Source organism: Hemitrygon akajei, chromosome 23, assembly GCF_048418815.1.
Source record: "Hemitrygon akajei chromosome 23, sHemAka1.3, whole genome shotgun sequence".
NCBI classification, from domain to species: Eukaryota; Metazoa; Chordata; class Chondrichthyes; order Myliobatiformes; family Dasyatidae; genus Hemitrygon; species Hemitrygon akajei.
The window spans coordinates 7,503,468-7,516,156 of record NC_133146.1 but is presented as its reverse complement, the minus strand read 5'-3'; the positions used below and the strand labels follow the sequence as shown (position 1 = coordinate 7,516,156).

General features: G+C 43.3%; 1 protein-coding gene across 1 annotated transcript in view; it reads right to left on the bottom strand.

Moving 5' to 3' along the window:
• Window positions 1–1,627: 1,627 nt before the first annotated feature.
• Window positions 1,628–12,689, bottom strand: part of mrpl43 (mitochondrial ribosomal protein L43) — a 38,656-nt gene continuing 27,594 nt past the window's right edge. The window contains exon 3 of the mRNA XM_073026892.1: window positions 1,628–2,080. Within this exon, the coding sequence (XP_072882993.1) occupies window positions 1,872–2,080 (209 nt within the window). The 3' untranslated portion in view covers window positions 1,628–1,871. The remainder of the gene's footprint in view (window positions 2,081–12,689) is intronic.

The window sequence follows — 12,689 nt, the reverse complement described above, 5'->3', positions numbered from 1 at the left end:
GCATCGATGTACTTTTGCATATGACAATATACTTGAACTTGACCTTATGCTCTGTGCTAACTGGCTGCTGTGCTTCCTACAAGACCACCACCAAAATAAGTTCTTCATTCACTATAAAATGCCTTTTGGCAGGAAGGTGGATTAGATTGGAGGCTTTTTGAAAATAAAAACAACATGTATTGACAACAATGAGTCAATGATGTGGAGTTTATGCCTCTGAGGTTTAGACCAACCATCCCAAATATAATGTGGAATTTATACTACAGCTCCAGCAAACTGTAACCTCTGATGCTCTCAGTGTATAGTTTGCATGTTCTCCGTGAAAGTGCATGGTCTTTTCCCACATCCCAAAGATGCAGGGATTAGAATGTTAATTGACCACCACGAATTGCTCCTGGGCAATTAACAGTGGTCAATTAATGTTTTTATTTTATTTTTAGTTGGAGATACAACACGGTAGCAGGACCTTCTGACCCAATGAGTCCACACTGTCCAAGTACACCCATGCAACCAATCAACCTACTAACCCATACACCTTTGGAATGTGGGAGGGAACCAGGGCACCCGGAGGAAACGCACACGGTCACAGGTAGCACACACAAACTCCTTACAGACAGTGGTGGGAAATGAACTGTAAAGTGTTAGGCTAATTGCTATACTAGCGCGCTGCCCCATTATTACCCAGGAAATGGTAAAATCTTGGTGGGGGAGGAGAAAGATCAGGGCATTGTCCATTACATTCAACACTTACTTCTGATGTTGTGCAGGAAAGAGAAGATGGGGGAGTGAGTGTGGTAGAGATGAAAGGAAGGAATGGTCCCTTTGGAATACTGAAAGAAATTGGGTAGCGGACTTTGAGTCTAGTGGTCGCATCAGTTTGCCCATTTGTTTGACTAGATTCAACATCAAAGCTACAAACCCTTCCTTTCCCCAAATCAACACACAAAAAAAAAATGCTGGAGGAACTCAGCAGGTGAGGCAGCATCAATGGAAAGTAATAAACAGTCATTGGGCTGAAAACCTAAAAAACAATTACATATACAATCTTAGTGTCTGTGCAATATCCTCCCACATCTCCCTTATTGCCTGTACATAGCGACAGAGATGCATCATAAAGATTTTACTCTCTCACGCTGTGAGATGGATGTAAGAAATAAAATTTGATTCTAATTCTACATCAGGACTGGAAGAAACCAGCATAAGAAGGGAAGGAGTACAAGCTGGGTGAGTGGGACAGTGAGCATGAAGTTATAAAGGTAAAGGGCTGGAGAAGGAGTAATCTGATAGGTCAGGAGGATGGACCATGGGAGAAAGGGACAGAGGAAGGAAAGGACTAGAGAGAGGTGATAGGCAGGGGAGAAGAGGAGGTGAGAGAGGATCAGAATGGGGAATGGAAGAAGGGAGAGGGATGTGAAATGACCAGAAATCAATGTTCATACTGTCAGGTGGCTAGCCAGACAGAATACAAGGTGTTGCTCCTCCCATTGCGAGTGGTCTTCTAGGAAGGATGGAGTTGGAACAGTACTTTCCTCAACAGGACCTCCACTGATCACAGCTCAGAGGACTGTGTCTAAATCCACATGTAACATTGAAAGCTGGTCACACTTAGCGATCCAGAAAGAGGATATTAAGCACTTCTGTATCTTTAATAACATTTACCAACTTGTCAACAGTTACAGAATCAAAGTTTGAAGCTCAGAGCTATGTCCCGCCGCAGGGAGGGCTGGGGAAGATAGCTGGAGATTTTCTTGTCATCAGAACCCACTTGTAATCACACGTTCAGTCACTGGAGGAAGATTGATTTTAAAACGGGAAAAGCTATAATGGGACCGATTACGTCAGTTCCTCTGCTTCTGGCAATGTCTGGCCTCTCAGTCTTTCTTGAAGTTTTGCACGTTCAAGGCACTGGGCTTGTTGACGAACGGGTTCCACTGACCCTGTATGCTTGGGCTGTCGGTGTGAAATGGTTTGCGGATGCGGATTATGTCCAGCCCTGACTGAGTGGTCATTTTCTGCATGAGCTGGGCAACCTCCGGTGCAGTCTTGGTGTGTAACGATTCTTCCCTCACTGCTCCGTTCACTGCAACAAGATTGGGACAGGAAGTCAAATATTTGCATACTTATACCTCTAAAATAACCATGATATTTGCTGTTTTCTGTTCACCTTTGCATGCATTGTTCTACCAAGCTGAGCTATATCAGGAGTGAGCACTAACATAGGGAAAGGCATGGTAGCAGAGCAGTCAGAAGAATGTTTTTTTTTACAGTGTCAGCAACCCGGATTCATCTCTGCTGCTGTCTGTAAGGAGATTGCACGTTCTCCCCATGACCATGTAGGTTTCCTCCGGGTGCTCTGGTTTCCTCCCACAGTCCAGAGATGGATAAGTTAATTGGTCACAGGGGTATAATTGGGAGGCAGAGGCTTGTGGGCCAGAAGGGCCTGTTACTTTGCTGTCTCTCTAAATAAATATGCACAGCACCAGGTCAGCTGCCAATCACTCCAGGTCTGATAGTTGTAACAGGCAGCAGTGAAATCAACAGAAGTGATAAGTAATTGTATAGAGATAATAAAACATTGAAGGCAGATTCACTCTCAGTCTGCTTACCTCGGGCAGTATTCAGCCCCCAACATCACCAAACAAATCATGTGTATCACCTGTTCCCATTCACTCTCAGTCTGCTTACCTCAGGCAGTATTCAGCCCCCAACATCAAACAAATCATGTGTATCACCTGTTCCCCTTCACTCTCAGTCTGCTTACCTCAGGCAGTATTCAGCCCCCACATCAAACAAATCATGTGTATCACCTGTTCCCCTTCACTCTCAGTCTGCTTACCTCAGACAGTATTCAGCCCCCACATCAAACAAATAATGTGTATGACCTGTTCCCCTTCACTCTCAGTCTGCTTACCTCAGGCAGTATTCAGCCCCCAACATCACCAACCACATCATGTGTATCACCTGTTCCCCTTCACTCTCAGTCTGCTTACCTCAGGCAGTATTCAGCCCCCACATCAAACAAATCATGTGTATGACCTGTTCCCCTTCACTCTCAGTCTGTTTACCTCAGACAGTATTCAGCCCCCAACATCACCAACCACATCATGTGATCACCATCAGATACTGCACCTGGCAGCATAATGTGTATAAATTTCCCAGCAGTAAAGCATTTCAGAAGTACTGGCTGAAACATGCTGAGGCACTAAGTATAAATGTAAGGTAAAGAACGAAATGAGGAAGCCCCTCCTCACCCCCATTCACCTACGCGCACATGTAAGTGCGAACTGCTCTAAGTGAACTAGCTCTTGAGCAAGTTGTGAGCATGCTTGTATGTGCAGATACTTGTGTGCCAGAAATCGTGCGTGTGGCCATACGTGTTTAAGCTGACTGTGACCAGCCTTTCATTTTTGGAGAGTGTTGATAAGGATGAAACACCTCATCTAGGGTTGGCAATTACTGGGTTGCTTCTTAAAATAAGAGCTTGTGTCCAAAATTAGCAGCTGGCAATGGCACTGTTCATCAAAGCACTTGTGTCTGACTCACACACAAAAGCTCTGGGGCTTATTCCACTGATGAGAATAAAGAGGCCAACAACCCCAAGTAATTGTGCCTGTGTCACGATCATCTTAAAAGTGGCATCAAACTCTCAAAAAATATTTTAATGTTTATTTAACCCTTTCTTACCCAGCCATTTCAAGTATTCTTTTCCTTAAAGTGCAGCATTATGATGCCTCGAATGGGTTGCTGTTTCCCAAGTCTCACATTGCTGTTGATGGGCTTCCTGTGCTGCCCTGCGTTTGAGATTGTAACACTGAGCCAGCGGGCCTTGGTGGATTGAATAACCAGTGTCTTACATTGTTCCTATGATTTTAGCTTCTAGATTATCTTGAATGGAGAGACCTATTAAGGTTGAGAGCTATTATCTGGACAAAATATGTTCTTCTTTTCCTGACGTTTGTTTGAGAAGTATGTGTAAATATATATGTGAGTTTGTGGGTATATTTTGAATTTGTGCATATACAGTTATTTCCGATTAATTGGGATACAATGGGACCAGTTCATTTTGGCTCAGTTCAGTGTCTGTTCCAATTAACTGAAGTTTCATGGAATATTTAAAAAGGTTTAACAATGTAACAAAATATGTATTCAATTGAAATACTGAACAAATTAGAGCTCTATCAATACTATAAACTGTGAATTAGTTCCCAATAGTCTTTGAAGGAAGAATTTATCCTGTATACGCATTCTTTGGATTGATTGTAAATGAGCAAAATCAGCGGAGAGACCTAGTGTAAATAATAGACTGCCTTCATACCATGCTATTAATGATTACATCCTCCAAATCATTATTTTCATTATTACATTCAAAATGTTTGTTGATAACATCAAATTCTTTGTAGTTCCTAACCTGTTGAATTTTAATTTCTCTCCTGGCCATTTCTGGCATCTCTAGGCATGAATACTTGAAACTGCAGTGAGCAAAACAGTTCTGAATTGTCTTAACTATTTTCCACCAACTTTCAGTGACAAATCACAAATTTTTGAAGACAAGCACATGTAACTGACACTATTTAAAAACTGTTCGCTCTAAGTATGGTTGTGTCCAGTGGTCACATCTGACGCTAGTTAGAGACTTTTCAGTGCCAGTCTCCTGCCCCAATTAAGTGACATCGTGTCCCAAATAAACAGCTGCCCCGATAACTGATGGCCCAGTTAACCAGAATCTACTGTATTTATGTGTGTGTACCTGTACACTCATGAGTGCGCAAACACATTTATGGGAGTGTGGGGATATATTTACAAGATTTTGCAGGTATGTTATCAATTTCTTCAGTACATGTGCCTAATTTTAAATAGCCTTTATTTCCATTCAGCTCTCCACTCCCAAGGTGATGTTGCAGTGGCAGATCTACCCACTACTTGTCCCTAACTTTCCCAATTATTCCATTTTATGAATTTGTAAAAAGGGGACATAAGTGTGAACTGTGAGTCACTAGGCTGCTCTTCAGACCCGATGGTATCTTCTGAGTCCGAGGGCACTTTACATTCTTCCCACGAGTACATCTGTGGCAGTTCCATGTTTACTTGCGACTGATCCTGAAGCTCAGCATATTGTTAAGCAATGTTCCTTAGAGTGCGTGGGTATATTTATGAGAGTGTCTAAGTATATTTATGAGAGCAAGAGGGTACATTTATGAGATTATCAGGATATTTATGAGTTTTCATGAATACTTATATGAAGTTCACTGTATTGCTGAGCAGATGTCCTTTACAGGTCTTGTATTTATCTCTCAAAAGCCTGACACATTGATCTAACCTCCTATAACCTCAGCCCCTCCATCCTCTGTTTTCAGTAGGATTCAGCTCCTCTTTCACCTCAGCACTACTGTGCCAATCCCGTATCCTTTGATTTTTTTTTTGCTCTTCAACAGACTCCAAGGTTTTATAAATTTACCTTTTCTGCCTTCATCACCGGCTGCCAGTCAGCTCCATCACAGGCACCAGACTCCCCGTCATCGAGCACAACTTCAAAAGGAGATGCCTCAAGAAGGCAACATCCATCATAGAACGTACAGCACAGGAACGGGCCCTTCAGCCCACAACGTTGTGCTGAATCAACTAAAAAGCAAATCTAAAACTCCCGAACATTAACCCTTCCTCCTTCACCATGTCTATATCCCCCCCATCTTCCTAATATTCATGTCCTTATCCAAATGTCTCTTAAAAGCCTCTAATAAATTTGCCTCTATCACCATACCAGGCATTCACCCACCAGGAGCAAAAAAACTTACCCCTCACATCCCCCTTTGAACCTACCCCCTCTCATTTTCAACACATGTTCTCTGGTATTAGACATTTCAACCATGGGAAACAGGGGTTCCCATCTACTCTATCTATGCTGCTCATCATCCTCTAATAGATCTCCCCTCAGCCTCCACTGCTTCAGAGAAAAGAACCCAAGTTTACCCAGCCTCTCATGATAGCACATGCCTTCTAAATCAGGCAGCATCCTGGTAAACCTCTTCTGCACCCTCTCCAAAGCTTTGCCTCAACATTTTTCCTACAGTGGGGTGAACGGAACTCCAGTTGTGGCCTAACCAGAGTTTTATAAAGTTGCAACATAACCTCATGACTTTTGAACTCAATGTTTCGCCTATTAAAAGCAAGCATTCTATAACCCTTCTTATCCATCCTATTGACCCCTGTGGCCACTTTCACAGAGCTATGAATTTGGATCCCAAGATCTCTCTGCTCAGCAAAACTGTTAATGATAACAGTGTACTGTCTCCTTGCATTTGCCGTACCAAAGTGCAACACCTCACATTCATCTGGGTTAAACTCCACCTGACATTTCTCTGCCCATACCTGCAACTGATCTATATCGTACTGTATTCTTTGCCAGTCCTTAAGGACCCTTGACATCTGGGGCACGTCCCTTCGCATTGCTACCATCAAGGAGGAGATACAGGAGCCTGAAGACACACACTCTATGTTTTAGGAACAACTTCTTCCCTTCAGATTTCTGAACAGTCCACGATCACATGACACCCCCTCAGTAGTTTGCTCTTTTTGCACTATTTATTTTCTCTATTTCTTATTGTAATCTATAGATTTAAAAAAATGTATTGCTCTTTCCTGCTGCCACTAAGCACGACACATGTGAGTGATAATAAACCTAATTCTAATTCTGTTCCCCATTAAACTTCGGTTTTCCCACCTTCCTCTCATTAGATCTCTTTGGTCATCCCTGATTTTAGTTCAGCTTTTCCTCATGCTTCTATTAGTACAAGTTACGTAGATTGGGATGGCAGCATTATCTAACTGAAATAATTAAAAATGGTTTCAAGGGTTCAACCTGGTCTGCCAGGTTGAAGATTTGCTGCCCCCTTGTGGAACCAGGAGAGCCCTGGACCTGATCTACATTCTGTGGGGTGCTGGGAACTAGACTTGACATCTTTTTCATTAAAACCAATGCAATTTACAAGAAAAGATCACCTGGGGAAGCTGAGTTATAAGGAAAATTGAATATTTTAGGATTTTATTCCTGAGAACATAGAAGACTGAGAGGAAATTTGATAGAGGTGTACAAAATTATGAGGGGTATAGAAAAGGTAAATGTAAGCAGGCTTTATCCATTGAGGTAGGGTGGGACAACTAGAGGTCATGGGTTAAGGGTGAAAGGTGAAAAGTTTAAGGGGAACATGACGGGAAGCTTGTTCAGTCAGAGGGTTGTGAGAGTGTGGAATGAGCTGCCAGCGCAAGTGGTGCACGCAAGCTTGATTTCAACATTTAAGAGAAGTAGGGTTATGGAACGCTATGGTGTGGGTGTAGACTGATGGGAGATGGCAGAGTAAACAGTTTGGCACAGACCAGGTGGGCCAAGAGGCCTGCTTCTGTGCTGTATTTTTCTATGACTCTAATTAGATAACTGTTTCCTCTAACCCCTAAACCAACACCCATTACCACTGGACAAGGCAAAATCAAACTTACTCACTGTCTAGGATCTCATCCAGAAGCACAGGGATAAGCAAGATAAGATGATAATATAAGCATGTTTAAAGTTGAACATACATTTATTATCAAAGTATGTGCATGTCACTATATTCTACCAAGATTAATTTTCTTGCAGTAACTGCAGAGGAAAATGGCTCGAGCTTTCTCAATACAACCCCCTCCCACCATGTTCCCTCTTTTTCTCCTTTTCTCTTCCCCACCTAATACTCTTAGAATCTCATTGCTGCAGGTCTTTCAAGAAATGGCTTATTTGCAAACTTGGCAGCAGTTGAAGTAGAAGTTCACTGGAAAGGGAGTAAACGAACAAGCAGCAATCCAGTTCTCCTACTTTGCACGTTTGAACTGACAGCTCATTCCTTGATCAATGCCAGCACCCTCAGCCAATTCCTGATGAAGCAGAAAGGCAAAGAAATTTGCAACTGAACAAGCTGAAATCAAGTCTGTGGACAACCCGTCTGGCTTGACGCAAAATGCATCAAAGCAGTTTCAGGAACTGTTCCATTTGGCGTGTCCCTACAGACCTTTACTGATTAATATTTATGATTTGGCTGGCATGTGGGAAGCAAACTCTGACAAGTTTCTGTGCCCTGTTAGTATCAGATGACATCTTCAATACATCAGCCTCTGTACAGACTAACCGTGCTGCTCTAGTACACTGTGCATGTTAACTGCTATGAAAAGAGCCACAGACTTCCCATGGATAACACAAAATGCATTGCCACCAACCATGACATAAAAGCTACAAAGATCAAATAGGAATGCTGCCTGGATTAGAGGCATGTGCTAAAGGAAGCTTGGGTTGGTTGTCTTAGAGAGAACAAGAGAGAATTGGCTTACATTTTGGCAAATGTTAGAAGGTATTATTACTGAGATGTTGCAAAAAAAAAAGCTACAATATTCAAAGTGTTCAGGCAACATCATTATGGTTTTGTGGAAAGGAAACCATATTTTACCAATTTATTGCTGTTCTAAGAAGTAACATGGATAAAGGGAAACTGGGTGAATGTACTAAGATTTGATTAGTTGTCACAAACTTTACTCCATAAAACAAAAACTCATGATGCCTGAGATAACATATTAATAGGCAGAAGCTTGTCTGGCTAAAGGATGAGGCAAAATTGAGAGTGTCTAGTTTGCAAGGAGTGCCTCATGCCTCTTTTTTTTCCTTTTCTAGGTGGTTGTGGTTCTATCAAGGTCCTGATCTGCAATTGGCACACAAGCTGCATTTTTTTTAAAATGGCGGATGAGTTCCTGTTCTTGGAGCTCATTGGCTGGCTGTTCTCCAGGTGTGCCTTGGAAAATGGCACCTTCCGGGTGCAGCCCTGTGGATGACTAATTCCAGGCTTGTGTTGCCAAACTGAGGCGCCACGGGAGAAGGAACATAAGTGGTGGATGGAGGTCTCTGTAGTCGAGCAATCACATTCTCTCTCTTTCTTTAGATGTAGGGAGAGTTTGCTCCCAATTCTTGTGTCAGGAATCTCTGAGTAAAAGAAAGGTGTGGTAGACTGTAACACCGAAACAGCAACCGTCAGACCATTTGCTGTGATAAAGCCTGCCACCATCGTCCCCGTGCCGAAGAAGTCTTCAGTGTCCTGCCTAAATGACTACCGTCCCGTTGCACTTACATCCATCATCATGAAGTGTTTCGAGAGGCTCGTCATGAGGCATATCAAGACCCTGCTGCCCCCCTCACTGGACGCCTTGCAGTTTGTGTACCGTCCCAACCGCTCAACAGATGACACCATTGCCACCACCCTCCACCTGGACAAAAAAGACACAAACGTTCCGATGCTGTTTATAGACTTCAGTTCAGCATTCAACACAATCATCCCTCAGAAACTGATTGGAAAGCTGAGTCTACTGGGCCTGACCTCCCCCCTCTGCAACTGGATCCTAGACTTCCCAACTGGGAGACTTCAGTCAGTCCAGATTGGGAGCAGCATCTCCAACACCATCACACTGAACACGGGGGCTCCCCAGGGCTGCATGCTCAGTCCACTGCTGTTCACTCTGCTGACCCACGACTGTGCTGCAACACACAGCTCAAACCATATCATCAAGTTCGCCGATGACACAACCGTGGTGGGTCTCATCAGCAAGAATGACGAGTCAGCTTACAGAGAGGAGGTGCAGCAGCTAACGAACTGGTGCAGAGCCAACAACCTGTCTCTTAATGTGAACAAAAGAAATGGTTGTTGACTTCAGGAGGGCACAGAGCGACCACTCCCCGCTGAACATCGATGGTTCCTCGGTAGAGATCGTTAAGAGCACCAAATTTCTTGGTATTCACCTGGCGGAGAATCTCACCTGGTCCCTCAACACCAGCTCCACAGCAAAGAAAGCCCAGCAGCGTCTCTACTTTCCGCGAAGGCTGAGGAAAGTCCATCTCTCCCCCCCCCCCCCCCCCCCAATCCTCATCACATTCTACAGGGGTTGTATTGAGAGCATCCTGAGCAGCTGCATCACTGCCTGGTTCGGAAATTGCACCATCTTGGATTGCAAGACCCTGCAGCAGATAGTGAGATCAGCTGAGAAGATCATCGGGGTCTCTCTTCCCGCCATCATGGACATTTACACTACATGCTGCATCCGCAAAGGAAACAGCGTAATGAAGAACCCCATGCACCCCTCATACAAACTCTTCTCCCTCCTGCCGCCTGGGAAAAGGCTCCGAAGCATTCCAACTCTCACGGTCAGACTATGTAACAGTTTCTTCCCCCAAGCTATCAGACTCCTCAATACCCATAGCCTGGACTGACACCTTGCCCTATTGTCCTGTTTATTATTTATTGTAATGCCTGCACTGTTTTTGTGCACTTTATGCAGTCCTGTGTAGGTCTGTAGTCTAGTGTAGCTTTCTCTGTGTTGTTTTTTTTATGTAGTTCAGTCTAGTTTTTGTACTGTGTCATGTAACAGCACGGTCCTGAAAAAACGTTCTCATTTTTACTATGTACTGTACCAGCAGTTATGGTCGAAATGACAATAAAAGTGACTTGACTTGACTTGAAATGGGAGATGTGTGTGTGAGAGAGTGAGTGGGAGTGAGTGAGTGGGGGGAGGGAGAGGGGGAAGAGATCTGTCTCTCTCTCTCCCTCACAATGCTTTGCTGTTGTTGAGTGGGTGGAGGGTGCTGACATTTTTTTGCTGACAAGGGTGGTGGGGAGGGGATTGGTTGATGCTTGCTGCTGCTTATGCGGGGAGGAGGGGAGAGGGGTCTTTGGGGTTCTAACTTTTGTTATTCATTTTTTTGGGGTTCTTTTGTTTTCATGGATGTCTGCCAAGTATTTCAAGTTGTATAGATAGTAATTGGAGCCAACTTTTTACATTATATTATTGACGTCAATGAAAGTACCAAAAGTACTGTGCGTAAATCTGCTCACAACATAAAAATGGACAGGAAAGAAAGTTATTAAGAGCACATAACTAGGCCACAAAGTGATTTATGTAGTTAGGTCAAGTGATTGGACATACACTGGCAAAACCAGAATTTGTGCATTTTCACTAATTAATAGCCAGTCAACTCTCTGCCACCCTTGCCAAGCATTCCTTCAATATTATAATTGTCAATAATTCTAACCGTAAATTAGTTTGAAAGTTTTCCCTTTCTATCTTAATTCAAAAACTGGGGAATCTACAGCTACTCACAGAAAATGCTGGAGGAACCCAGCAGGTCAAGCAGCATCTACAGAAATAAATTGAGTTGGCGTTTTGGGCTGAGACCCTTCTTCAGGACAGAATCTATGATAGGAAAACTGGTATCAATAATGGTAAGTGGTTTATATGTGGAAAAAAATCCACTAGGTCTCACTTACAAATCACAACAATAATTGTCCTCTGAAGTAACGTGACAAGCCTTCACTTGTATGGTGATTCCAGGAAGTGGCTCCCTCCCTCCTTGCTAGTGACACACATATTCCATGAAAGATACAGAACTGCTGGGGCCTCTTCCACTTTCACATAAGAATTGCATTACATTACACAATAGATACAAAAGAAAGCTATTATAACTGTACAGCATAAAACAGAATAATTCAATATCTGAATGTGAATGAGGCATAGTTAAATATCTACATCTACCCAAATGCTTCCAGGCAATTCCATCCAGCTCCTGATGTGAGCTTTGTGCACAGAAGGTGATATTCTCAGATTTGCCCTACATTGGCTGCTCAGTGTTTGCCTTTTATTAGTCGAGGCATTGAATTCAAGAGTTCTAAAACACAAGCGTATGTCTTCAGGCTCCTGTACCCCCTCCTGACTGTAACAATGAGAAGGGGGAAAGTTTAAAGTAGATGTGGAGGATAACTTTATTTTTACAGAGTGGTGGATGCCTGCCAGGGTGGTAGTGGCAGCAACAGATATGAAAGATGCTTTGTAAGAAGCTCTTAGGCAGATGAATATGTAGGGATAGGGACCATGTACAGTCAGAAGGGATTAAAGATGAAAGAAAATCTTTGAAGATATTTTAAAGGTTAGCTTTACTTGTTTCAATGTACATGTAACATACAGTGAAACACATAATTTTGCATCAATGACCAACTCAGTCTATGGAAGTGCTAGGGCAGTATCACCCTGCTTCCAGCACCAACATAGCATGCCCACAACTTAATAACCCTAACCTGTATGTCTTTTTTTGGGATCCGAGGAAACTGGAGCACCCAGAGGAAACACACATGGTCATGGGGAGAACGTACAAGCTCCTTATAGACAGTGGCAGGAACTTTATAGCTGGTGCTGTAAGGCATTTCGCAAACTGCTTTGCTATTGTGCTGCCCATTTCATTAGCTCAATAAGTTCAGCATAACATAGTGGGCCAGAAGGTCTGTTGCTGTGCTGTACAGTTCTGTGTTCATGGTTCACTCAACTTGACCCTGTGCCAAGATAGAAGGGACAGATGCAGATCAAAAGTTCTTCAGAATCCCAAGGTCTTCTGTAGGGTCAGACCTTGACTACTGACCATCTGGACATCGGATGTTTGAGAGGAGGGGATTTTAATCAGGTCCACTGCCCGAGTAGAAAAAGGGAGCAGCCGATCATGGCAGCATAATAGAGCTTTGATCGGTGACCAATCTACATTTGAGATTGATTAGCAAAGCCAATTAAAAGAAGGTAGGGGCAAGTGCAGCGGCCATTGTCTAAGTGGACAGAGTCAGAGTGGTGACCCTTGAGGCTTTAGC